The following is a 27,719-nucleotide window of genomic DNA, read 5'->3' as shown; positions in this document are numbered from 1 at the left end:
AGCTGAGAGTAACCACTGCAAATGCAGAGTAAACTTTACTCTTGACCAAGTTAACGTTACACTTTAAATAAAAATAATTTACACAAGGTTGAGAGAAAATTTTACTCAGCCTTGTGTAAATTTTATTTATTTTTATTTTACAGTAAAATAGAGGATGACCCAACCAAAAGGTAAAAAGTACCCATGGGGCAAATTTTGCACAACGATTGAATAAATTTCACATTTTGGTTGTGTCATCCCTTTGTTTATTTACTCAACCTTGAGTAAATTTTACTTATTTTTATTTAGAGTGGGCTTAATACGAATAAATTTTTACTTTTCAAAATAGTGACACAATTTTTAAGAGTGTACCTAACTACGTACGAATCATATCGATTAATCCGCAAGGAAAAGCCACGTATCAGTTCCAGTTTGTTTTCTGCCATGGGAGTATACTCGACTGGGCTTGCTGCGGGGGGTGGATTGGGTCAGGGGTCGGGGGGCGGGTCGTGGTATGGCATTCGACTCGGGGGAATCTTGTGGAGCAGGTCGTCAATTCAGGGCGAGGGTCAAGGTCACCTCAAATTTCTGGACGAACCCGTCCTCCCAAATGAAGGACAAACTTACACGGCCGACATTTACAACACGGAGGAAGCAAGAAGCTGTGAGTTATTCAAATTTATGGTCACGCCGAATTTTGTAACTTTGTAAAAATTCATGAAGCTAAATTTTTACAAGGTGTGAGTATCGCACATAATTGATGTTTATGGTCACGCTAAGCTTCGTAACCTTATAAAAATTTATCAAGTTCTGTCTTTGGTTTAGAAGTAGTTATGACTTACGTAATACTTGATCGATGTTTAGTTTAATTGATATTGAGCCATGCCAAAGTTTTGTAACTTTCTAAAAATTCATTAAGCTAAATTTTGCCGCAGAATTACCGAGATGTTATGTAAAAGTTACAAAGTTTGTGCATAAATTAACTTGTGAAAAGCTTGTTTTGTAAAATTTTTACGTAATAACTATATGTAGATGTACCTTCTTTGCAAACTTTGCAAAAAACTACCAAGAATTTTTTAAAAAATCTTGAGAAAATCTGGAATAACAAAGCAAACTCGTAAACCCAATTTTTCTTAAGAATTTTTGCAAATTTCGTCTAAATATTTAATACCTGTCAGACTATGCGAAAAGCCCTCCCTACTTCGCAAATTTTACAAAATCTACTACCCAATCAAATACTACCCAAATTTTTCATAACCCTTCAGTTCATAAACTCTAACATTTTATTAAACTCCATTTTTTTCATCCGGAGACCTTTATATTTCAAAATTTATAGAATTTCATCATAAACTTTTACATCCATTTTTCAGACCAAATCTCTGTCGCCACCGCGACCTTTTCCGCCATCGCATTTCTCGCCCTCATCTGCGGCATGCTCTTCTGGATGGCAAAACTCTGTCGAAAAATCGACACCAAAAAACGTCCAAATTTCGACACGGTCAAAACACCCGGACTCATCATTCCCATCAGAAAGGATCGATACCTGATCGAAGAAGATATCGAAGCCGGTGGGCCCAACTCGGGTTGCTATGACAACGCTGAGCACAACAAAGACAACCGGAAAGGTATTAAATTTATGAACTTACAGTGCTTCTAATCTTGCAAGTTTGCCAAATTTCTTGCACTACAAAAGAAAAAACGTGAGAAATGCGAAATTCAGGAAATTTCCAAAAAATTACAAAAAATGCCAGAAATATGCGCTGTCTAATAGCGACGAGGGTTTTTGCGCCCCTGCATTTCATGCAGGTCAAAATATTTAGCTGCAAGAAATTACTCTCTTGCGGGTATTTCTTGCAAATGGGTAATTACCAGGGTTTCGCTTCTCACATTTTTGCTACATTTCTTGCACCACGAGATGCAAAAAAAGTGTAATGCGAGAAATTGAAGGTGCAAGAAACTGCAAGAAAGTGCAAGAAAATATGCCCAATCCCGCGAATGCCCTATAAATTAATAGCGGCGGGCCGTAGTTTCTTGCGCCTTCCATTTCTTGCAGAATCAAAATACCCGCTAAAAACCACTTTCTCCCCGCTATTCCTTGCAAGTGGTTATTGCACCAGAAACACTGACATTTTGTATGCACATAGGTATGTGCCTATAAATAATTAAGCTTCCGTCTTTCTACTACATATTTTATGACTTTGTTTTTTTACCACGATTTTTTAGAGGAGGAGAAAGAAGGAGCCGAAAAATCAACCAACTACAAGACGAATATCGTCTTATCCTCGCCATACGTGGACAACTGGCATAACATTTAATACTTAAATCTTATTGAGTCACGCGAATGCAATCATTGCAAAGACACGCGATGACATCAGTATTTATTTACGAGGAAGACAATCACATCATTTACATAAATATGACATAAGCTAAACGCATGTAAAATTTGGGGAAAAATGCAAATTTAAAATCAATCAAGTTTCTAAATTTAAGAAAAACATGTGAATGGATAACCTTGACGTCACAAACATATGAACAAACGCACCTTAAAATATATCAATATATTTTTACAAAATTTTGACCAGTAAAAATGTGCCTGTTATTTATTCTCATTTGTTAGTTTATGCACATCTTGAGCGTTACATCTTTCGAGTTATGCATGTAAAAGGTAAGCCAAATTAATCTTTGTTCAGTAAGTAAAACACTTTTAGAAATTTGAAAATTGAATGTACATTTTTCAAACAATATTCTTTATTTGCACTAATCTATGTAGATAATTCTAAGCAATCAAATAACGTAAGAATTTCTCAGTTTACAGAATATCCATTTATTCACATTATGTAAATATGTCATACTGTTTAAATAAATAATCAGAAAATTTAGGCATGCGTATTATAAAATTTGGCTAAACATTAAACAACGTTAAACATAATTTAATATTTGCTGTCTCATAATTAACGGATAACAAAAAGTTGTCATAATCAGAAAAAATCGAAAACCGGCTTTTCAAAATCCAGCCGTTTTGAATACTAAATACATAAATCGGAAAATTTAAGCTATAAAATCCTGCTAAATATCACATCGTTAAGCTCAAATTACGCCTAATTTGATAAATTATGTCTTATTAAACTATGAACAATGTACTTCACTCTTATTTGCATATTTATCTACCAATCTACTACGTATTTAAATCGTCCCGCCAATTTTTAAATCTTCGTCGCGTTAATCACATATCTCGGCAGAATAAAAACCTTCCTTTCCACCCCCTCATCCCCATCCAACACCTCATCCTCCACGTCCTCCTCGATCTCCTCCCGCGGAATGGAATGCGCCGCCTTCACCGCTTCATACATATCCGCCTTCACCTTTTCCCTCTCCTCCTCCTCCTTCTCATCCAAACATCCCGCCGTCAAATACTTCAAGTACCACGAGGTACAAATTGCCACCAAGTTATGCTCAATTTCCGGCTGCGGAATCTCCCACCTGGTCACGAGCGACTCAATATCGACCCTTCCCACCCCATGGGCCTCCAACTCTTCCCGCCATTTCTCCTTTTGCGCCTCCTCCGAACCGAAACGGTACTTAAACGTGAGCGGGATTCCGTTAAAAGTTTCCCCAATTTCGGCGGGAACGGTTGGATCCGAAAAAGCGACGCCGTACGTGGGCAGCATGGTGGCCACGTTGGCGAAAATGTCGCCACCCGGGCTGAGCAGGTGGGCAATATTCCCGCAGGCGTTACCCACTTCGGGAATCCAGTTAAATACGAGGGACGTAAAGATGAGGTCGATTTGCCCCTCGAACGCGTGCAAAGCGGCGGGAAGGTCGTCCCACGGGCGGGAAAAGTCGGCTAGGATGTATTCCATGGCATGCACGGGGGGTGGCGTGACCCGCCCGAAGATGGGGTGGTGATGATGAGAAATGGGATTGTTTAGGTGGGCGTGGCGACTGTGGTGGGTGCAGTATTCGATCATGTTCGGGTCGATGTCAATCGCCACGATTTTGGCGGTGGGGAAAGTGTCTTTTAGAATGTCGGTGACTTTTCCCGTCCCGCAGCCGATGTCCAGGATGATGTTGAAGGTGCTAAGAAGTATGTGAATTAAAATTGCATACTGATATTTAGAATTAATCAGGTGGATTATTTGTTATCTCAATCGGGTCAGACTGAGGAAAATACATATAGCACATAATTCACCTTAAGGTGTTAGCACATAATGGAATTAGTATTAAGGTGCTAGTACATAATATGTACACTTAAGTCAAATTGCATCTTAAGGTTCATTATGAGCTATCGCAACGTATATATATATTTATATGTGTATTAATGTCCTTAACCAATGCACTGTAAGTCAAACATAGTATGGAAAAGTGCGACTTATTTTGTTAAATTGTACCGAGTGTATCAGGCTTTATAAATCTACAAAAAGACTATTTGTGTAATCTCTTTTTCAAGAAAAGTTACATAATTTCGCCCATTAAGTCGGGAACTTTCTACACGTTTTTAAAATAATTCCTAATTTTTTATTACCGGTCGGGATACTTGTCCTTCACGCGATGAATTACATTTAGCGCATCGCGGGTTTGAAAAGTGTTCGATGCAGCGTAAGCTTGAGGAGAGACTTGCATTTTGACTTTTTTGAAATTATTTTCAAAAACTAAAATGAACTTTTTGTCGAATGAAATCTGGTTGGTTTCTTGCCGTTCTGGAAATTCCGACTGAACTGATTTCTCTACCGGGTAGTTGTGCTAAATACTCGTCCCAAATTCTAGGTCAAGTCAAGGGTCGATCGATACTGTCCGGTAGTAAATAATGATTGCAGAATGGCTAGACTTTTTCGACCATTAAGTGAATTAACCTCATTTTAAGTTCCATAGCGTGCAAAGAAAAGAATGACAAATTAAAGTCTTTATGTAAAAATTGCAATGTCGTGACGTCGTTTGGTCATGAATGATGTAAGTACATGGGACATTTTCGCGAAACCTTATTGCCAATTTATTCAATCATGCACTATTAAAGTTTAAAAATACACCCGTAATTACACCGTCACGCATAGCTTCAGCCACTCGATAAGTTTTGAGTACGACTTTCCCAGCAATGCATGACTGAAAAATTTTTAAATTTCCATTTCATTTTAATTTCCGCGGCTGCGGACATTAATATTGTAGGATCGGGGAGAAAGGGTTTACATTACATAGGTAGATGGGCTGATGATGGAAACATCCTCCGTGGGGACATTGTCTCTCTGTCCTCTCACTTCCACGACCACTGTTTATGCATTTTATGAATATCTGTGATGATAACGGAAGGATGAATTGCTCTCGTCAAAACAAAATAACTCGTTACTTGTCCCGACCATGGCATGGATTTGGTTAATGGGTTTATCCTGTTCGTATTTTAGCGAGATAACTAGTAAACTCGCAACTTGTAAATTATAAATTATGTATGTACATATCCCCCTATATACGGAGGTGGATATAATATGGTATCCAATCCACCTACATTTGTATCCAAGTTATGTATTTAAAGTGCATGGGTAGTTCACACGACTCGGTATTTCTATAACTTTTACTTTAATGTTTACACGATTTACAAATTAGAGATGTAAATATGCACAACAAAAATGAAGGGCGGGCAATGCATTGGACTACTTTTTTACATAGAAGATAAGTTAATATATCAATTATTACGTTGAGAATTTGTGGAAGTGACGTAATGCTGACATTTCCGATATGGAAGATTACTACCGAAAGTAAACCAGGTAAATTTGTCAAGGGCATTTTTACCGGTATAAAATGACACTCAGGACAGGCACAGATGAACGAATGCAATACGGCAGTGAAGAAGTAGAGTTACATAATTTGTTTTACGATCCGCTTTTTTAAGAATTTTTAACCAAATAGGTATGAGGTACCTCTTCAAAATTCCGCTTTTAGTAGGAGCCTTGCTCTTCCTTGCAATAGTTGAGTCAAGCCTGGGTAAAACTTTGGAGGTAATTTAATAATCTAAATTTTTTACCAACTGATTTAAATAAATCTACACTCTTAGGAGGAATACCTCACTAGTTGCCACCCACAGATTTTGATGCCCTTTGGATATATTGGAGCCCCCCATGAGTGTAAAACAACCCCCAAGTGGTTTGATGCCATGGCCACATTTGCGTCCGCCACACCCACGTAAAGGCGCCAAAAACAAGAAAATCACTATCTTCAAACGCTCGCCAAAACTTCAAATTTGGCCGCAATTTCAAAATTTTGCGCCATTATACTCCCAGATAGTTGTTTTATAATATCCGACACCAAAATATATTTTTTAAATTTTTTGAATATTTTCGAAAATTTCCTGACCAGGGGTACGTCTTCGAAAAAATTAAAATTTCAAAAAAGTTGAGTTTGATATTGGATATGATAACACAACTATCTGGGAGTATAATGGTGCAATATTTTCAAAATCCAATGGAAATTGGATTTTTGGCGAGGGTTTTATTGACTTAAAACAGGGCTTTTTTCGTGTTTTTGACGCCTTTAAGTGGGTGTGGCGGGCACAAATGTGGCCATGGCATCAAACCACTTGGGGGTTGTTGTTCACTCATGGGATGCTCCAACATATCCAAGGGGCATCGAGATCTGTGGGTGGCAACTAGTGAGGTTCCCCTCCTTAGAAAGTCAGCCCAGTATTGAAATAATACCAAATGATATTGATCGATTAGTAAGACCCTTCAGTATTTAGTACATATTTAGCTCGGTATTAAAATTTTGTTAAATATATCCGAATCCAGATTTTAGGCATGATAATAATTTTAATACCGCATTTGCAATTTTTTTAAAACTCGCTGCATTTTCTTAAAACTGATTTATTGGCGTGTTTATAAGTTTCTTTTTTGCTTTTAGAATACTCCGTTCAATAATTCGGTTGGAAGAGGTGCAGATTTTCGAAGTGGGAGAGCTCTACCTGGAGGATGGTATTTTGAAAATATTCTAACAAATATTTTCAATGCTGCCAACCCACCACCGGTACTGACAACTCCAGCCCCAGAGACAACTACGACCATGACTACAACTACACCGACAACTACTCCAACTACAACTACTCCGGAAACTATATCCACATCCACTCAAACAACCACTTCCGCTGGTATGAATCAACTACTCCAACAACTACTCCAACAGTTACTTCAACTACTTCCGCCACAACTACTGCAACAAACTCTCCCTCAATTAGTGCAACTACTACCACAGCAACTATTGCAACTACCTCTCCCACAACTAATTCAACAACTACTTGAGCGACTTCCAGCACAAATACTGCAACAAAGTCTCCCCCAATTGGTACAACTACTACCACAAGACTTTTTGCAACTACCTCTGCAACAACTACTCCATCACCTACTGCAACCCCAACCACAACAGCCACGTGTACAACAACTACTTAGTCAACAACTACTTCAACAACTACTGAGTCAACAATTAATACAACAATCTCCCCTGCAACCAAACCCACAATTACTCCAACAACAACTTCTCATGTACCAACTACTCACACAACTATTCCAGCAACCATCCCAATAACTACTCCTTCAACTACCAGAACAACTACATGTGTATTATCACAATTACTATATAAAAAAACGACTCAGAAAAAAACTACAACCTTTCCTCCAACTACTAATCAACTACTCAGCCCCAACTTCCCCATGGTTTTACAGTCCTTTAAAGTGGAAAAATATGACTAACTTATTTACACATTTCTAAAGTATGGGATACATAAGAATTTTTATGTATTTTATGTACCTGCATACACAATTTCTTAATATTTAGAATCGTCACAATTTTAATTTAAGATTTCAACCTACATTTCAAGTTTATTTATGTGGAATATGAATTGATTTATCTACATGATAAATTAATTTAAATTTAGATAAATATTTCCCGGATTTTTTATCAAACATTAGTCTTCATTGATTGAAAATAGATCATGTACACGTGCCAATTCGGGTGAAGAATTTGTCTGAACTTCTCTAAAAACATGTTACCTCGTACCTACCTAAATACATACGCATGTACTGCGGAATTATTTGTGCTTGTCACTAGGGTTGCCGTTTTTATCCGAGATTATCCTATCCGATCGGATAGGATCGGATAATGTCGGATAGGATAAGGAAAAATACGATTCGGATATCCGTCGGATAGGATAATTTTTTAAAATTATCCGACTCGGATTATCCGATGTTGTCCGTCGGATATCCGACGGATATCGGATAATTTAAAATGACGAGTTACGTGTAATTTAGACACGTTGTATGTGCGAACGTAAAGTAAATATTCCATCTCCAATTGTATTTCATTTTCATCCATGGATATATTTAAGTAATTCCAGAAAATCTTAGTAAAGTCATTACCATGTCAGACACAAAACGGTTCCCTTTGTGGTAATATATAAGATTATTTTCCCATTGCTTAGAGAATCAATCTAGTTCTGTGGGTGCTTTAAAGTAATTAACTTGAATATTGACATTGTGATACATTGACCTGATTACATAGTGCGTATCATACTTATTCAAACTAATAAAGAAAAGTGGAGACTTACAAAACTACGTTTGTCAAATACATAAATATGTATCACTTCTAATTCCTACAACTCCCTTAGTAGTTCAGTCTGTGCTCAATGCACTTGACATAATTTTAAGAGAGCATATGTAAATCGAATACCCGACAATTGTTGGCATTATTTGAAATTTGTGTATTTATTTTACTAATTAATTGATTATCCTATCCTATCCGTCGGATATCCGACGGATATCGGATAGGATAGTATTTCTGAAATTATCCGACTCGGATTATCCGAACACTGGATTTATCCGATCGGATAAAAATTATTTTTATCCTATCCTATCCTATCCGATCGGATGGCAACCCTACTTGTCACATAGTTTGCCTATTTTAACGCATTCCCCGGCTACATATGTGCATATTTACACATTAAGAAGTTCTGAAGAAGTTATCGCCGAAAATGGGTATAGTGAGATTTATGCAAATTAGGTGACACGCCAAAGTAAGAGCAGAGTATGTGTGCATACATATGTACATAACTCTACCGAATTCTTTACAATGCAGTTTTCCATGAAATAAAATAACATCTAAATACAATTTAAAATCTTAATTAATTAATTCTTTATTGCTTCCAAAAAGTTGTCATCTTAAAAATTAAAACACATTTTTCTATACGGATGGAAACAAACAAACGAACGTACACGTTCCCGCCGCAGCAAGGCATGCACCTCCCCCAAAAGTGAGGAGACATGCGCACAGAGCGGGTGGAAATGCGGCCACCGCTGCGCACGCACCACCCGCCGCGATCAGGTGGGAACAAACCGTTGCAGCCCATGTAACGCAGGGACCACACGCAATAAAGGACCCCTGCCCCTTGGGAAGATTGTACCCAATGATGATTAGAAGGACGACCCATCCCACCAATTTGGCCTTAGCTCTGGAATCACGTGCCGTCCGGTCAGACTGGTCTTTCACGTAGGCGAGCCAACGTCCTTTTAATCCAGACATCTTTAATGTTCTGGTAGCTATCTGCATATTAACGATAATATTAAGAAGTTAGCAAATCAAAAAATAATTTTGTATTTTTTACTCATTAAGGGTATTCATTAAATCATTATTTTAGTTATTAACCATAACAACTTATGGTGTGAGCATTAATAGGAGACAAATTTTTTACATGTCTAGCTTACAATGGGCAGTACTCCCCATTTAAAAACCACACCATAGCAAATAAGGAAAATAATTTTGTATTTTTTAATCACTAAGGGTATTCATTACGAGTTCGCATGGGGTTAGCGAATAAATAAAATATGCGAAAAGTTTTGGTTTGAAGATCTATGTATTTGCAAACTTGTGCATACTATGGTTCGTATTTTAAAAGTAGACCATTTTCTTCATAAGAAATGTGGACAAGAAGGGGCTAAGTAATTTTAAAATTCAAAGCAAGTATTTTATGCGTAATTTTTCCAAAGTTACGAATTTTCCCCGCAAGGCTTACCCTTATTATTTCACCTCTAGATAAAAATAGAAAAACGAGGAGGGGTTTAGCTAGTTCGACCTGAATGGTTACTATTTGAAGGTGCGATTAATTGTTTTATGGCAAATGATCACCAATTTATATACCGTCGGGTTTCCTGTTTATTAATAAATTTGTGTCGAATAACTAAACACAGTAAAAATTTTTATAGGGCAGGGTTTCACCCTGTTCAAACACCTGCAGGAAAGTAGTGTACAAAATGTCTTAAGCACCTGTTCACTTTCATCTATTTTACTACATAATTATAATACATAATGAATGATTGTGAATGGATATCCTGTCATGTGAATCAACAAGACTTACAGATTCCATCATTTGAGATGCCTGTGAATGAAGGGATTTTTCACTCGTTTCATTTTTTAACTTATTATGTTTCATACCTACATGGGGCGACGTAAGAAATGAAATCCGACAAAGTAAAACGACATTAGTTTGAAAGAAAATGACTGAATGTGAATGAAGATCTTCAGTCAGAAATAGGACTGCCTGACTTTTGAAGGAAAACCTAATTTTTGGATAGGCTCATATGGTCATTAAATTGTACTGATCAAGGAATAACATGTGAATAAATGACTATCAATCAATCAATCAATCAATCATAAATGGGTAAGAACAAACGTTAAAAATTATCTTTCAATTGTAACCATTTAAATTTCCCAACATATTGGAGAATTTGTATGTAGTTTATGCTCTTTAATGCACTCCGCGTTTTTTTTACATAAGATTCAGATTACACTTCATTCATTTTTATACATTTGTGTGCACTTTTATGCTTAAAAATAAGATCGTACACACGAGCAGAAACCCTGTTGCAAGATAATCTCCGAGATAACGACATAATTATTGCTGCTTCATATTACAGCTGCTAAAATATAGATGAAACGTACCGTTTTCATTGAATCTAAAATATATATTTATCACGTTCGTACCTTGTGTCTCTTTCTGGAAATCCGCTATCTTGCACAAAATGATTTTTGGAACTATTGCCGTGAAGGTTATGACATAATTCATTCCCAAAAACGAGGATGGAAAGAATGCCGATAAAATTTGAACGTAGACTCGAACGACTCTCACGGCTTCAGATTCGTCCGCTGCAAAGGGCTCCTTTTGTTTCCCCGTGAAGAAGGGTTTACACAACAGGCCGAAACAAAAAATGGTATGACAGAAGAGGCAAACAGTGCAAAATACTTTGAAACAGCGTCGTTTTCTCGACATGTTTCGAATAAGGAAAAGTTGTCTCATAGGAATGGATACCTTGTAAGGGAGGAGGTACAAATTATCGCCAAACAGCCGTTGAAAGAGGTGGATAAGTTTCCACATTCCAGGCGTGGCCATAACTGTCGAAATACGAAATTTGATGTCAATAAATTCAAATATGAAAATATACGATAAGTTCCATCATGGCCTTACGTATTTACGTGACTGATTGATAAGTAACTATGTATCCCAACTCTATTTCTGGACTTATTCTCATTTATGGATCGCTACAACGAAATTCATAATTTGCAACGGACACTCTTAAAAAATATGTTACCCTTTTCAAAAGTACACAAATATGTACAGTGGAGATTCTAAATTAAGTAAGCAATACTTAATTTAGGGTAGGTCTTAGTTTTTACCAAGGTGTGTTACTTTGGATTTAATATACCTAGTTTACTAAATTGAGAATATTTTCGTTTGTTAGAGGTGAAACTATTTTTAAGAGTATATCAATCAATATAATTTCCTTATTGGATTAGGGCATCCTAAAATCCAAAATGTTTAACTCTGTGGATTTGGAACTAGTTTAAACTGGTCAAATATAAACAGCAGGAAACGCATGCATATAAGTATGTATCTGTAGCTTTAGTTAAATTAACTTCCAAAAATCTGATTTCACGCAAGTCATTTACTTCGTTACATCAAATGCCCCCTAACCCCTTCGCAAATATTTATGCGGCAAACGGATCTCGACTATCCTAATGTGTTCTCGCCTTATCCTGCTGATGGACGGACAGACAAGTTCGTCGCAAGTTCGTCATAAAGTAGCCTAAAGCTATTTAATAAAACGGCTGTCTACCGTACATACAGGCATTTCACTAGACTCCAATAGTAATTGTAAGTTCTTCAGGCTTATATACAAGGTAAGAGGTTTGGAATGTATGTATGGAAGGTGCATAATTGATTAGTTTATAATTTTAAACGTACGAGGTATACATAAACGTATGCGCAAATGTACATTCCTAGCCATATATTTAACTTTCTTGGGGCCGTTCATAAAGCAAGGGACCCATTTTCGCAGGAACTTTACCACTGTGTATATTTCTAATGTCATAATTAACACAAGAAGCATAGGGTACATTCTTTGCCGCGTACCCCCTCAATCAATCACATACTTTTTGCACGTTCCCCTTGGGCATTACATGATTATGGCGTATTGAATACGATCAAACTGGATGAAATCACTCTTACAAATCAAGTGTTCCATAAACTAGAAACAGGAGAATTTCATAGATCTATGAAATTCTTTGGTAGTGTCATCTATGACACTACCAAAATAATATGAATTCCTATTTAGGTAAAAGTCTGTTAAAGCTTTAACATACCCGTAGCAGGATTTCTCGGGTCGGTTAGTTTCAACACCAATGGTGTCAAATTTAATGCCGAGAAACTAAATCAATACCTGGCTAACTTCTTACAGTGTGTCTCCGTAAATCATATTTATAAACTCGTTTCACGATGGTTGATTCCAGCGCCACAGGCAAGGAGCACGAGAATAACATGCTCTTTCCACGTGGCTGTAAAATCACCCATCTTGAAACGGAGTTTAAAACCGGCTTAACCTATAGATATTTATTGATTCGTGATGTTCAGAATGTGAATGGGTGAAGTGTAACCCTCCGATTTGGTAGAAATTTTAAAATTACGTGGTTCAAGTCAATACAAGCAAAGTTTTTAAGGCAGTTTGATCAAATTGGATCATTCTTAAAAATCTGGATGGAATTTCCATGATGGACCTGTTAATTTATGTTTTCGTATTAGTGTCAACTGTTTGTGTCGTAATCTATTTAGATTATTTATATGTATGCTTAAAGTTATAAAGTGTCGAAATAACGTCAAATTTATGTGAAGAAAATCTACATTGAATAATGATAATTTTATGTCGCGATGTTCCTTTTGATTTTTCCTTGATTGATTGATTGATTGATTGATTGATTATGCTTTATTCAAGTGTCTACCAAGTTCACAGTAACAAACCATGCTCTTCCACGAGTGACACATACAATATACAAATATGTTACTAACTAACTATATCTACTTACTAATATATCTTCATTTCGTTATTTTTAAACAATTATTTCTGCATATCTTCACATAAAAATTCTTTAAATTTCCCATATGACATATTTCTTACGTCTAAATTTCTTGGTAACGCGTTCCATAACTTCGTAGTACGAAATTTGACAGATTTTTTATAAACTTGAGAGGAGAAAGTATCCACATTTATAAATGGAAAAATACGTACCTTATTTCTTAATGTGAAGAATGCGATCAATAAATAATGATGATTTATATTGAAATGCCAATTTCTAAAGAATTATGTGAAACGGTAATCATACATTATGTGTAACTTTGATGCCATAAACCGAATAAATAGATGAATTTTATATACACACATATTTAGTTAAATAGCTCTACCAAAAAGCCTTTTTATTTAACATGAATAAAATGTGTGTAAAGTGAAAATTAACAAACTCGCCGGTACGTTAGAAATCAAACAATTCAATAACGTCACTCACAAAGTGTGACTATTTCGTTTGTTGTTTCACCCACCGGTTCATTTCAGCATTCGTAAATGCCTCGACAAAATTATTTTCATCTTTCGGCTTGGTGAAGCAAGTCTGTACTAAAAACTGGCCCACAGTTTCCCCTTCAACTGACCACCATCGAAATCTGTCCAGGTGACGCATAACGGACACCATCCCGGGTCCTATCATCCCTCCACTGTTAAATTCCGTCAGAATGGCGCCCGGTTTATAAATGGATATCCGAGGGTAATTTAATTTCCCTAGGAGGCTGTCAGTTTCTGCGGCGAAGCGGCCAAACTGAAATTATAATTAATGAATATTATGAAATTATAAAAACACGAAAAGGTCAATTACTTGATTACTTTTATGCATGCCGAGCAATTACTCAGCGGTATTACTTATCAATACCACTTTGGTAGATTCATACAGAGTGTTTTATGTACATATATGCAAATGTCACGATACAAAATCTTTCAATGGGAAAAATTCATTAATTCCCATTACTGACGGAAATTTTTTCCCCGAAAGTCAACAAATTGACAATTTTGTCATCAGTACATATTCCACCAGTTTTGAGAATAAAAGTCTCAATCGAAAATCTTGTAACTATTTAATAGATATTTAGGGACTTTTCCCTTCGAAAAATTTATATGAATACCGTGTAGCATTTTATTTTAATACTGAATTTTTAAGAGTGTAATGATTTCATACCTTCAACCAAGAATTTTCATTCCCCAAGGCGCCACTCATTCTATGAAAATGGCGACAACCGCCCTCCCTCGCCAATTTCGCCACGGTCAGGACCCACCCTCTCGCCGCCCGTTGAAACGTCTCCTCATCCTCTTTCAGCGGACTCACTCCCAACGCATAAATCCCGACATCAAAACCTCTCAATTTCTCCGCCAAATATTCCGAATCTTCCGAAAGTTTGGCAAAATCTACGACATCCTGGGTAAATTTGGTAAAATCAGCGGCGGCAGGAATTTTTTTGTCTTTTTCCTCCAAATCCACGATTCTACGGCCGAATAGCGTTACCTAAAAATAAATTATTAAAAATGCCAAATAATTTAATTCAACGTTACTCCTCGTTTTCAACTTTCCCTGAACCCAAAAGAGCTTTGGGGCGAACACGTCGACGTCAAAAAAAGGCGTCCAGGCACGGCGTCCAAAAAATATGTTAGCAGAGTAAGCCGAATTATCCCATTATTAAACACCAGTTTATTTTCTTGGCGTTTAAATTATTCAATTCGTGCCAAGAATTTGAGTAATTGAATGACTGCTACGCCAAAATAAAATAAATTGGTGTTAAATAATAGGATAATTCGGCTTCTCGGCTAATATAATTCTTCGACGTCGTGCCTGGACGCCTTGTTTCGATGTCGACGTGCTCGCCCCGAAGCTCTTTTGGGTGCATGGAAAGTTGAAAACGAGGAGTACCTACTTTATGGGCCATCCATATATTACGCCATCAAAAATTCTTCATTTTAGCACCGAGCCACTCGACGTATATATAATGTGATAGGGAACTTTAACATGGGAAAGATAGGAAGCCCTAAATAATCCACCCATTAAAATGCTGACGTAATATATGAGCGATTCCATATTTATGCAAATTCGTCAAAATATGTATGTATGTATGTAATACCGTAAATACTCTATTTATAACCGGGTCTTGAGCCCAAGTTTCCAAAATTTAGTAAGCTTGTATGTAATTATGATATTGGTTAAATGTCTGTTCTTAAATTCTTGAATTTATGTATAACCGAAAAAAATCACCCGGGTTTCCAATTACACCCTGTTTATAATTTTGTCCGGATTTAGACCGCGCCATAAATTGTGTATTTACGGTATGTACACTCAAAACAAAAATTTGTCAAATCAACACCGCCGGTGTCAGTATATGACTTAACCGCCTTGGTTGCAATGTTGAATCCGAGTTATGATGATTTTCATACAGGGAGTAATAATGTTATGACCGGACGGAAAAAAATTCATTACTACTTGGAATCACAATTGTAACCAAGGCGGTTAAGTCATATATGGACACCGTTTTGTTTTGAGTGTACATAAAACACTCGAAAATATGATAACATCAGTAAATATAATAAAAACATTATTATTACCTTTTTAAATCGTGGTTCTATTGCGAGAGCATTCACGATGCAACGACCCACTCCGCCCGTGTATCCGAACACGAAGGCGGATAAGTTGTTATCCGAGTTAGCCTCCATTTTCAATACGGATAAAAATTCTACCAAAATTAAATCCTAAATTATTTTTCCAACTTTGTCACTGCCAGAATGCACAAGAGAGGAAAGTAATGAAACGTTGCAGAGGCAAAACAGATGACTTTTTTGCTTATCACGAGACTAACGCGACTCCAAGGACGCAAATATTATGTCATATTTATACAGATGATGTTGTGCTGGACAGTGTTGATGAGTAAGCCAGTGCATACAGATGGACATAATGTTGTCCGAAGAGATCTCATCATACGCAATGATCGTGCATATTTATGTACATATGTATTATAAGTTACACCGTGTGTAGGATAGCACGTGTTTTTGCTCAATTGTGTAATAATGTGCAATAACATTTGGCTACTCTTCTTCATATGTATGTATGTACAGATTTATTTGATGTGGTGAAGTTGTACTGATCGGAATTAGAATTAAGTTCATGCCCCTTTCCATGTTGGGGGACGTTCATAAAGCATGTTGCGCGAGCATGGTGACCATCCGTCCCGGTTTAGTCAGGACGTGTCCCGCTTTTATTACTCAACCTTTTGTAAATTTTCTACAACTTTTATTTTGAATATTTATCAATTTGGGCTCCGATAATAATGCAACTTTCTAAATTGAGCATTGCCTGCCCGAATACATTTGTAAAAGCATTCTTTCCTGACACATGGACGCAAACTTGCTATGCAGACAATTTAGCAGTAAATATCGGCTGGATAAAGACAGTTGAATTTATCTAGGTAATTACTTTTCCAACCTACATACATAGTTTTGAATGTTGAAGATATGTTTTACATACTTAAATATGTTGACAATCCGTCGATGCATTATAATTAGATAAGTCCATTTCTGTGAATTTAAAATGAGCTTAATTTTAATGTCTCGACCATATTTAGTCTGGTTTAAAGGTACAGTAGACATTTATCAAACAATAACTGCATGTGTATATCGCATTTGATACTGAATACATTATGTTTGAACATTATACAATTAAGAGGCTATACATAGCTATGGATGCATATTTTTACCATGTCAACAATATTCAAATATTGATTGGAAAATTATTAAGCGTGACGGGGTTTGATTTAAATTTCAACCTGCTCGCAATGCTAATCAAGTAGGCACGTGTTTTTGGCGCGCAGAAGTTCCATCACGCTGAATAATTTTCCAATCAATAGTATCCCCTCGAAAAAATGTGCCGGGCGGGGGCAAACTGAAATTCGATTTACAAATGTTTTTAATAGTTTATTATTACATAACTTTATGAAGTCAAGGTTTTACAAAATTCTTTGGCAATCATAAAATTTATAAAGAATTTTAAATATTACTCGGCTCAGATTTATATACCACCCTAAGGTGACCCGGATAACGGTAGAGGACCACACAAAGGCCGTAAGTCCGAATGGAGACGTATTTTCTCTCGTCGTCCTCCAAAGTTACGCAGCCGCAGTTGAGACCGACATTGGTGGGTTGACCTAAAAATTTTCAGGAAATATATAGATTGACTTTCAGATAAATATTTTTTATAATTTTTTTTAAATGCACGAATTAAATTTTAATGTGAAAATTGATTCTAGAATTCTGCATAATTGCCTTCATAATCGTGTCTGCACTTGCATGATTCTGTGTTGTCTATTCTTCTAAACCGTTTATGCACAATTATGCATAATTGTGCATAATTATTACTTATCGAAAATACGGAGATTTCGGTTGTCAAACTCTGGAACTTTCGTGCGCATCATGTTGTAAGTAAAAAAAATCAGCCTCATTCCTGCATAAAAGTAGCGGAATTTTGTAAAAAAAAATTCAATTTTTCTGCAGAAAAACTAAATACTTTCAGGATCACATAGGTATAATTATGCACAATCTTTCTGGATAAAAAAGGCTAAATTTCGACCAAAATCAGGCAATTTTATGCAGCAAAGACATTGAATTTATCATAACTCCCTCGAACTCACCATAATATCCGGAATAATCCTTGGTGGCATAAAACGTCACCACATTTTTCCCCGAGCCCATTTCTCCCACTTCTGGGTGGATGTGGGGCACTGATTTATTGCAGAATGCCCCGCATCGAGATATAGCCAAGGTTTTGGTAGAATTGTTTCCCAGATTCCATTTAGAGAGGAGGTCAAGTTCTATATATCCGGGTCGAAATTGGATGTATTCCCCGCCTCAGTTGGGCGCAGAATGTAGCTCGATGCAAGCATATGCATCTCCAATGATTGCCATGCTATATCCACGCCAGGCAGCACGTCGTGTTATTAAGGAGCAGCCATTCCCATCCAGCATGACGGAAATTTTTTGTTTCCCTGTGCAGAACAATGCCATTCACTTACTTCACAATCTAAATAAAAATGAGTAAAATTTACTCAAGGTTGCGTAAAAAAGAGGATGACACAACGAAAAGGTCAAATTTGCCCAACGTTGTGCAAATTTTACACAACTTTGGACAAATTTTGCACAACGTTGGATAAATATTACCTTTTGGTTGTGTCATCCCCTTCTAATTACTCGACCTTGAGTAAATTTTACTCATTTTTATTTAGAGTGCACCATCAACCCACCCCTTCATTGTCCTACACATTCATATCGAGCTTAACTCCAGTAAGATTGATAACATCCAAAACTACTCATCGACCTTTTTGATGACGTAATATATGGACGTTCCTTACACTCTTAGAAAACTGGAATTAAACGACAGGAGTACATATGTGACTGTGCCGGCACTGGTACAATTAAACGGAATTTTCGTTCAGTCATGTTATGGTAATAAAACATTTACCACGCAGGAACAAATTACGTACTACCAATCTGGTAGGAAATTATTACCAAATCAATACCATCCCGGAGTATCTAACTATGTGACTCTACCAGATTTTTAACAGTGTATTTATTTACCAACCTGGAATATCAACGCCGTCGTTGAATTTAACCTCAACCTCTAGTTTTTGGTCTCCTCCCCAATTTCTAGGGTCACACCGGTCAAAACAAGGACCCACTGATCCAATTTGTAAATCCCCCTTTTTTAAAATTTCCCATTCCCATTGATAAGTTTTCGGTTCTTGGTAACTGCCACGACGCAAATTGGTCCGAATAAACGACCCGGTGCAATTTTCTTGCGGATAAATATTAAAACATTCTCCACTCGTTTCCAGCTCGGTGACGAATCCCGCTGGAATGATGGGATTGCAATATGACGTGTTATATTTAGTTTTTTGATAAGACGATCCCGTAATTTTGATAATGTTTAAATCGGTGTCACACTTCGTAACAAGTGTTATGGCGAAGTAGTACAAATATAACCAATTTGTGTACACGAGAAGTGGAAATTTTCGCATTTTTGAAGCAAGTCGTGTTGAAAATGTGTTCCAAATCCAGCTGAGATTTAAGGAGAATACTACACTTGCATAAAGTGAATATGAGATGAGGTAGGGATTATTTAGTATAAATTTGTGTATAGACATGCACAGATTTTTGGTGCAAATCAATAAACAGGGTTACTCCGGGCCGCTCATGCTTCACAATTCTTGCTAAAGCCACATCTGAAATTAACCTAGTCGTATTTTTTTTTCGTAAAAACATCAAAACCGAGACTTTTTTGTGCACTAGTATTTTCTCAAAAAGTGACCGTGTGACCTGCTACGGATGCTTAAAATATTGCTTTCTTGCATACTTACATACCTATCTATTTGTAGATATAGTATGCAAAATAATAATATTATAAACATCTACATATATAAATACACAGTCACGTTTTGGAAAAATAAGAGAACACAAAAAAGTTTCTTTTTTAATGTTTTTTACGTAAAAAACACGAGTAGCTGGGTTAATTTCAGACATGGCTTTGGCATTAATTTTGAAGCAGAGTCGGTTCAGAGGAACCCTAATTATACAAATAATCTGGCACAGACTGCATTACGTAGAATGCTCACCGTTGACCATGTGTATATAAGCAGATGGTGTAATTTATACATGTCGCGTCAATTTACATATGTCTACAGATACATGTAAATCAATGTCACAAATTTGCAGTGGGAATCAAATGGTTGGAGTTTTGATACATTTTTTTTCATGGACTTGAACCTGGCTAAATGTGAAATTTCGAGTAAATGTGTCACATCATGGATTACTTTACGCCAACTATTTTTGCAGGATATTTCAAGCAGTATATGTATATAAATTTATGTTTGACTTGCCATTGTATGTATTTTATGACAAAAATGTAGAAATATTTCGTATTTATCACGCTTTTAAATTATCTAGATTAAGCTTAACAAACTTTGCATGCAATACTAACAATGGAGGTCTCCCAAAGTATGCCCACAGATTTGGACCAAATTAGCGTCAATCGATCACAAATTTAATTAGTATGAAATTTGCAAATGGAACTATCTGCCAATGCGCAGGTTTGGCGGAGATATTATATTTACATAAAAAGAGGAGAAAACGCACCCCAAAGGCTGGCAAAATTTTCATTTCCCAAATTTGCTGCGCATTGTTCCCACTTTGGATGCAAATATCTCCGCCAAACCTGCGCATTGGCAGATACATAGTTCCATTTGCAAATTTCGTACTAATTAAATTCATGATCGATTGATGCTAGTTTGGTTTAAATCTGTAAGCATACGTTGGGAGACCTCCATTGTGAGTCATAAATATTTACAGATTGAAGGAAAAAAGGCAGAATCCTGCCTTCTAATTTCCCTCAACTTTCTTATGCAATCAAACTTTTGTAAGTCGTCAATGTGAACAATGACGACTTACAAATCAAATATTTCTTTAAAATATTTCCTTCAAATTTTATTAACAATTTAAATTCTTTCTAATGTGGAGAACCAACAAGGACAAATTTTCTAGAGGAATCTTCCTGCTCGGTTAGCACTGTCAGTTCGACATTATTCCCAGACTGCAATAAGGCATCTCTTTGTTTAATACGACGCTTCCGTTCACGATCTCCTTTGCAATCTGTGATAACTTTGTCTACAAATTAAGTACATTAAAAGTTAGTATTTAACTCACAATTTTTTCAAGCCACACCAGGATTTTCTAGCGAGGTATACCAAAAACTCAAGCCAAAAATTAGGAATTACGTGGCTTTTATCATTCCGTTGAATGACCCTTTTGAAAAAAAGTCGGGTTGCATATTTGTCGCGTTACATATTTGTCTCTGCATATTTGTCGCCTAACCGATGATGAGGGCCACGTGATTTCTCATTTTTGGCTTGATTTTTTGGTATAACTCGCTCCACAATCTCGGTGTAGCTTGAAAAAAGGTTCCATTGGCACAGACAATAAAATGTAGTAGTAAAACTTACGAATAAGGCAACAAAGTACGATTAGAAAAACTGTGGCAAATACGGCGGCCAACAAGATAAGAAAAATTGTGCCGAATGACGAATCATCATTTTCACTCGAGGATGACGAACTCCACACAAACGTCCGGATTCTTATTCGCCCTGCATTTACAGAAATTTCTGTATTTATCCAAAATTTTAAATTTCTTGAGATATGAATTTAAAACTAAAAACTTACCCATTAGCTAAACTTGCACTCTAATTTTAAATTTGATTGTGTATCCAGTAAGATAAGAGACCCACTCAAAATAACGTGGTAGCAAAAAAAAACGTTTTCGAATGGAATAGGTTTAACGTTTCACGCTCTTATGAATAAAACGGGTACTAAATCATTACCGATCGGAGCACATATGTGACTCTAGATATTAACAGGGATTACCTTTCAGTAATGTTGTGGTAATGAAAAATTTACAACTCAGGAACAATTTACTACCAATCCGGTAGGAAATTATTACCAAATCAATATCAACACGGAGTATGCGACTCTACCAGATTTTTAACAGTGTACCGCGATGGTTAGAATATGGCTCATAAATATTCTTTGGAAACCAGACGGTAATAAATTTAAAGCTTGCGTAAATGATTGTTACCACTCGGAATTATCGGGGTACGACGATCATATGTACTGATTCCACACGGTAATTATTTATTACCACTTTATTTTGGGTGAATTAAACGTTTGACACGATTGAATTTATTAGTGAAATTATGTAGAATGTCGCGTCACTTTGTAGGCTGTTTAGTCGTGTATGTATGTATTTAACATTTATTCAATAAATAAATGCCACTCCGCACAGGATATTGAAGTAAAGATTAGATAATACTGGCGATTGACTGTGGAGTCTGGTTATCATTTATCAAACGATAAACCATCCTTCTGATGCATACGTAAAAAGCGAAACTTCTGTAAGTAGGTAGCTAACAATGGAACGTTAACAATGGAACGTTTTTTCAAGCTACATACACCAGCTCCAGCATTATTGTCTAGCGAGTTATATCAGAAACATTGAGCCTAAAATTAAAAATCACGTGGTCACTTTGAATGGCCCCTTTGACGAAAAATATTGGCGGCAAAGCACCCACGCCTCGTGGTGGTTGAAAGGGAAGAAGAAATATTTTCTAAAAAATTGAACTATCCCGCCAATATTTGGGTCATTCAACGGATTGACAAGCGTCACATGATTCCTAATTTTTGTCTTGATTTTTTGATATAACTAGTTTTCAAGAAAGCCCTGCCTAGCTCCAGAAAAGACTTCATTGTATGTACATAAATATCGAATTCAGATTGCATTCACTTTTCAAAAGGGTAACAATATTTTTAAGAGTGTTAAATAACGAGACAAAAATCGTATCGACTATGTAAATCACCCTCTCATTACGGCAGGAATCATGACTTCACGATGAACTTTGTCACTGAACCGACTTCCTGCTAAATATGAGATGCGAAATCGAGGCAAAAGAGTTAGCATAATTTCCAAAATAAAACCGTTGTTATGTATTTGGCACATTTTTAACATGATGCAATAATTTCTCGCAATTTATTTCCGTTACATAAATACATTATGTAAATAAGTAATGCAAGTTATGTATGTACATATGATACATAATTTGCTTTACTCATATCGACGCATATATTTCTCATAAGAATATGCATACAAATGTATTTACATTACAACAAAGCCTGAAGCGAATGGACGTGATCTGACGAATGAAAAGTATCTCAATTGATTGATATTTCCATGTATTTATGTCTGTCTGCGAATGAGAACTTTGACCTACAAATTTCCAACTAATCTCACTCATTTACCAGGAAGAGCAGATTCAACTTCTCATCTTAATACGTATTGATACAGTTCCATACACAAGTTCTTAAGTATTTATATTCATATATGTACATAGGTAGCTGTTTGAGTTGCAATAAGTGTCCACTGTCCACTCTAAATAATGTTTTAACTTATTCGCTACAAATATGTATTGATAATTAGATGTCTAATGCATACTTATCAGGATTTTTTGCAAATTATTCATACGTAGCCATACCTGTTCACTTTCATTCATGTAACTCATTATGATACTGAATGAAAATTAATTTCCCGTGATTTGAATGAAAATGAGTGAAAGATTGAGTCATTTCAGATGAGTGACTGTGAATGAAAGAATTTCTAACTGCTTTAATTTTTCAAACTGCTTAATACATGGGATGAAGTAAGAAATAAAGTCGGATGAAGGGGAATGAAATAAATTTGAGCGACAATGACTCAATGTGAATGAAAATCTTCACGTAGAAATCGGGATTACTTAACCTTTACAGAAACAAGTTTCTTTTGAACGGGTACATATGCGTACATATTTACATACATATGTACGTACATAAACCTTAAGAGACACGAATACATCGGTATCTGTTTTGATACACGCTTTTACATATGCCACGCAAAATTATTACACAATTTGACATGATTGTTTAGTGTGCCAAGATTGATTTGTAAGCAAAGTGAAGCAACCCACAATTTCCAGATAGAAATTTAACCAGATTAATATACATAAATACGATACAGATTTATCTTGTTGGGCAGTATAAATTTCGCAGCGATGAATTCTACATGCTACTTCTTACTCCTAATATTTTTAGGAAGTTGGTCACAATTTTTTAATTTGGTGAGTTGTATTTATAAACCACACTCTAAGAAACCTGGCGATAACTATCACCGCGCGGTGGTCATATGTGACTCTACCGGAACGGTGACAACTGCACCACCGCACGGTGATTGATCATCACTAAGCTGGTGATGGGCATCCACCCTCCGGTGGTCTTCTGCCACCTGCCGGTAGAGTCACATATGACCACCGCGCTGGTGATAAAATTTCTTAGAGTGCAGTTAAGTACGATGAACGTTTTAAATGTGTAAGTACATAAATATGTAGACAATACAAGACGTAGTTAATGTGTTTAAAACTAAAAATAATTTTTAGCCCAGTTTTTCTTTATGAAACATAACGTATATAATTTTCTCGAGTTTTTTTTGCATTAGCACAAACCGTTCGACTAATCTTTCGTTATTAATTCAGGTTGAAGGAGCGGATCTCAATGACGAACAAACGTTTCGACTTAATGTGAATGATATTTTGGAACGTGTGAGAAATCATTTTGAACATATTTACATAATTTTTGTTTTGAATTTGACGATCTAAAAGTAGCAAATAATTTAATTTCTTCTCAAGCTAACCACGCAGTTGTCGAACATTCCAACGAAGGATGAATTTACCGCAGATATTAGAACGATGGAAGCCAGATTCACGGAAAAATTGGAAAGTTTGCAAACTGATATGAGAAATCTGGAAGGACTCGTAAAGTCTGGCATGGAGGGGGGTAATGGTCACAGAGAGCAAACTATGAGGGGAAGAAGTCGAAGGGAAACTGACGTACGTAGCCTCTGTTTTCGCATTGGTATAATCATAAGGATTTTTTAATTAGGGTTCTAATTTACCCATCTTTTGAGCTTAATCCCTAGCCCAATGCGTAAAATGGGGGAAATTGGGGGGTAGCGAGAAAAATAGGTTTGAAGGGTTAGCGTTAGGGGGACCATTGCGGGTAGTTTAATTGGCCACTTACTGTTTATTAAATAAACTAGTCAATTTTTTTATTTGCCTTCAAAATTGTTTCCCCAATTTTTGCCATTGTTCCCATGCAGGTCTGTGGCTTTTAGTTGGGTGGTAAACATCATTTTATCCACTCATTCTATTTTTCCAGATTTTGACATTGGTCAAGTTGACCAATTTTCGAGTTAATATTTAATATTGGTTAGCTACGGTTCGGTCAAAAAATAACGACAAAAGTCCTTAAATTTGTATAAAAGGTAAAACACAATAACGAATCATTGAACATTGTGTAAAAAAATCCTGCTAGATCCTTTTCCAGATTTTTTGTCTGTATTTTTGTTAAATGAATAGTGCTTTTTTAATGGTCAAACAAGTTTGAACTTATGTTTCAACATTTCAGACTCAAGACGCTGTGAACGCCGACTATCGATTGGGAATATTAGCATCAGAAGTTAGAAAGGTGCTTGGACTTTTCTTTGCAGATGTTTGTCGATATATAGTAAACAAAATATTCCCCGTTTTACAGTCTGCTTTCAATGAAACCTGCAAATATGCTGCGCTACTTCTGAAGGTTCAAAGCGACCAGGCTGCAGCTTTGGAAGATATCAGGAATTCAAGCGCCAATACGTCGCAAGGGGTTAATACCATTTTGACCGTGCTGGAAAGTTTCAAGTACTATATTAACAACGTACGGATGTAAAAAGCTTAACCAGTGTTGGGGGAAGTGTTCTTTTAAATTTAATCAAACCAATTTTAGTACTTTATTATTTAAATTTCCACCAGTCATTCGCGGACTTCTACAAGGTGAAGACTTGCAACGATGACTCCAGTCTTACCGACTCAACGTTTCATGATCAACAGGTATGTAATTAAATTATTCCACATTGTGGTCCAATTAAATTTTAACTTGTAATTACGAGTTACAAACAAGCTTATTTGCATATCTTTAGGTAGTCTGTGACGAAGAATGGGTCATAATTCAACGGAGGGGTTCTCCAACTCCTCCAGGCAGAGAGAGAACCAACTTCGAAAGAATTTGGGAAGTCTATGAAAATGGTTTTGGCAGACTTGACGGAGATTTCTGGCTGGGTTACATGTCACATTAATTTCATAGTTGTTGAAAGATTGCATTAATTAACTCTTAATCTAGGCTTGAAAACCATTCATGCACTTACGGTAGAGGGATTCACACAGCTACGGGTCGATCTCGAGGACTGGAGTAGGAACAAGGCGTATGCGATGTACGACGTCTTCAATGTGGCGGGTTCTCTAGAAAAGTACAGCTTAACAGTTGCCGGATACACAGGAACTGCAGGTGAGAGATTTATACTCCGAGAGTATTTTTTTTAATTTTTCGATTTTCCAACGAGAAAGGAAATGTTAAAATTAGTGGCAAAGCCAGTTTCATCAGAAAGCTCATCGACTATGATTTTCATTAAATGCTCGGTAACTTGGATGGCTTGCTCTTAAGCAGTTATGTAGTTAAAACAAGTTGAAGGCATACTTAAATTCTGCTGTCACGTCCAATTTCTGACTTTCTTCGGGCAAAGAAGTAGCAGGACCGATCTGCCAGTAAAGGCATAAGTAGTTTTGAAAATGTAAACAAAAAACTATTTATTTATGCATGGCTAGTCATTAGTTGAATCTTTCTCATTATGCATACGCCTACATATAAGTAAGAACTTAACAATATTATTTGAAAGAATTTCTACGCATGTGTCTGACTTCAATTGTGTATTTTCCAGGTGACGGGCTACGTTACCATAATGGACAGCAATTCAGCACAATTGACAGTGACAACGATATAGCAAACTTTAGCTGTGCCGCGACATACCACAGTGGCTGGTGGTATAAGGATTGCCACAAGGTGCGATAATTTATTAATCTTCAGTAACGGATGGAAAATTGATTTATACGGATTTATAGGTTGCCCTGAACTCCATATATCATAATTCGAGCACCACCGAGAAAAATTGGGTGGGGGTCATCTGGAGTGATTGGAAGGCTGGTAATTATTCCTTGAAAAAAGTTGAAATGAAGGTTCGCAAGCTACCTCGACTTATCTAAAAGTACTGCCGACCTGGATACCACGTATCCAAATTAATTAAACAATTTAATAACAATTTAAACAATAATTACAAACAAAATCTTATGGATAAGTGTTGGAAATTTTATCCGTTACGAAATTAATTTTTATGCACCCCTGGAAACCAGCCATAGCGTTAATTGTTGATTTATTTCGGGTTTTCAAAAATTACATATTAATTACTTACGATAAGTAAATAGTCGTTGTGTACATAAAAATTAAAAACTTTTGCATTAATGAGATTAATCAATTAAATTTATCCTTTTCATCCCCCAAATTACATCTCCACTTTATTTCCCATCTAGAGTTAACAAAGCTCTAAAAATTCCTTTAATCGTTCCTTGCACGAAATTCACCACGCTTATACTCCTCACCTCAAAGTATCCCGGATACCCGAAAAGTATCGGTTTACACGATTTTTTAAACATTTTAAAATATTTCCCCTCAAATCTCCCCTCCCATCTCGCATTTCTCCACGTAACCATACATTTCCTACTGCATTTATGAATAGTTCCCGCATAAATTAAAAATACCACCCAGGTCACTCCCACCAAAACGATGAATCCCGCCAAAACCACCACACTAACCGTG

At 36.4% G+C, this 27,719-nt stretch overlaps 6 protein-coding genes and 1 long non-coding RNA gene across 8 annotated transcripts; 3 read left to right on the top strand and 4 right to left on the bottom strand.

The window, feature by feature from the left end:
- Positions 1-423: 423 nt before the first annotated feature.
- On the top strand, positions 424-2,868 carry LOC110860285. The gene is made up of 3 exons (XM_022109332.2): positions 424-643; positions 1,350-1,604; positions 2,203-2,868. The coding sequence occupies exons 1-3, from the start codon at positions 424-426 to the stop codon at positions 2,292-2,294; spliced, it is 567 nt and encodes a 188-aa protein (XP_021965024.1). The 3' UTR covers positions 2,295-2,868.
- On the bottom strand, positions 2,706-4,803 carry LOC118439191. Its single transcript, XM_035860287.1, has 2 exons — positions 4,502-4,803; positions 2,706-4,056 (listed from the first exon to the last, which is right to left on the bottom strand). Exons 1-2 carry the CDS (start codon positions 4,597-4,599, stop codon positions 3,183-3,185), a joined length of 972 nt encoding a protein of 323 aa, XP_035716180.1. The 5' UTR covers positions 4,600-4,803; the 3' UTR covers positions 2,706-3,182.
- Positions 4,804-5,816: 1,013 nt separating this feature from the next.
- LOC110860284 (zinc finger protein 853) lies at positions 5,817-8,577 on the top strand. The gene is made up of 2 exons (XM_035860245.1): positions 5,817-5,963; positions 6,862-8,577. The coding sequence occupies exons 1-2, from the start codon at positions 5,877-5,879 to the stop codon at positions 7,537-7,539; spliced, it is 765 nt and encodes a 254-aa protein (XP_035716138.1). The 5' UTR covers positions 5,817-5,876; the 3' UTR covers positions 7,540-8,577.
- A 4,666-nt stretch (positions 8,578-13,243) lies between these two features.
- Positions 13,244-16,275, bottom strand: LOC110860332 (oxidoreductase HTATIP2). Its single transcript, XM_022109377.2, has 3 exons — positions 15,969-16,275; positions 14,557-14,880; positions 13,244-14,142 (listed from the first exon to the last, which is right to left on the bottom strand). The coding sequence occupies exons 1-3, from the start codon at positions 16,074-16,076 to the stop codon at positions 13,846-13,848; spliced, it is 729 nt and encodes a 242-aa protein (XP_021965069.1). The 5' UTR covers positions 16,077-16,275; the 3' UTR covers positions 13,244-13,845.
- A 1,083-nt stretch (positions 16,276-17,358) lies between these two features.
- Positions 17,359-19,472, bottom strand: LOC118439147. Its single transcript, XR_004837255.1, has 3 exons — positions 18,991-19,472; positions 18,044-18,397; positions 17,359-17,560 (listed from the first exon to the last, which is right to left on the bottom strand). It is a non-coding gene; the product is annotated as an uncharacterized LOC118439147 (long non-coding RNA).
- A 1,401-nt stretch (positions 19,473-20,873) lies between these two features.
- LOC110860331 lies at positions 20,874-22,220 on the bottom strand. Its single transcript, XM_035860206.1, has 3 exons — positions 21,621-22,220; positions 21,404-21,544; positions 20,874-21,068 (listed from the first exon to the last, which is right to left on the bottom strand). Exons 1-3 carry the CDS (start codon positions 21,622-21,624, stop codon positions 20,911-20,913), a joined length of 303 nt encoding a protein of 100 aa, XP_035716099.1. The 5' UTR covers positions 21,625-22,220; the 3' UTR covers positions 20,874-20,910.
- A 1,735-nt stretch (positions 22,221-23,955) lies between these two features.
- LOC110860330 (microfibril-associated glycoprotein 4) lies at positions 23,956-27,325 on the top strand. 2 transcript variants are annotated; one of them, XM_022109376.2, is made up of 10 exons: positions 23,956-24,100; positions 24,512-24,577; positions 24,665-24,865; positions 25,443-25,502; positions 25,569-25,730; positions 25,826-25,903; positions 25,993-26,131; positions 26,193-26,357; positions 26,788-26,909; positions 26,969-27,325. In XM_022109376.2, the coding sequence occupies exons 1-10, from the start codon at positions 24,035-24,037 to the stop codon at positions 27,107-27,109; spliced, it is 1,200 nt and encodes a 399-aa protein (XP_021965068.1). In that variant the 5' UTR covers positions 23,956-24,034; the 3' UTR covers positions 27,110-27,325. The 2 variants fall into 2 exon arrangements, with proteins under 2 accessions (XP_021965068.1, XP_035716098.1); XM_035860205.1 differs by lacking the exon at positions 23,956-24,100 and adding an exon at positions 24,196-24,347.
- The last annotated feature ends 394 nt before the right edge of the window (positions 27,326-27,719 follow it).

Source organism: Folsomia candida, unplaced genomic scaffold (genome assembly GCF_002217175.1).
Source record: "Folsomia candida strain VU population unplaced genomic scaffold, ASM221717v1 Fcan01_Sc031, whole genome shotgun sequence".
NCBI classification, from domain to species: domain Eukaryota; kingdom Metazoa; phylum Arthropoda; class Collembola; order Entomobryomorpha; family Isotomidae; genus Folsomia; species Folsomia candida.
The sequence above is the reverse complement of the archived record's forward strand: the minus strand, read 5'-3'. Positions and strand labels throughout refer to the sequence as shown.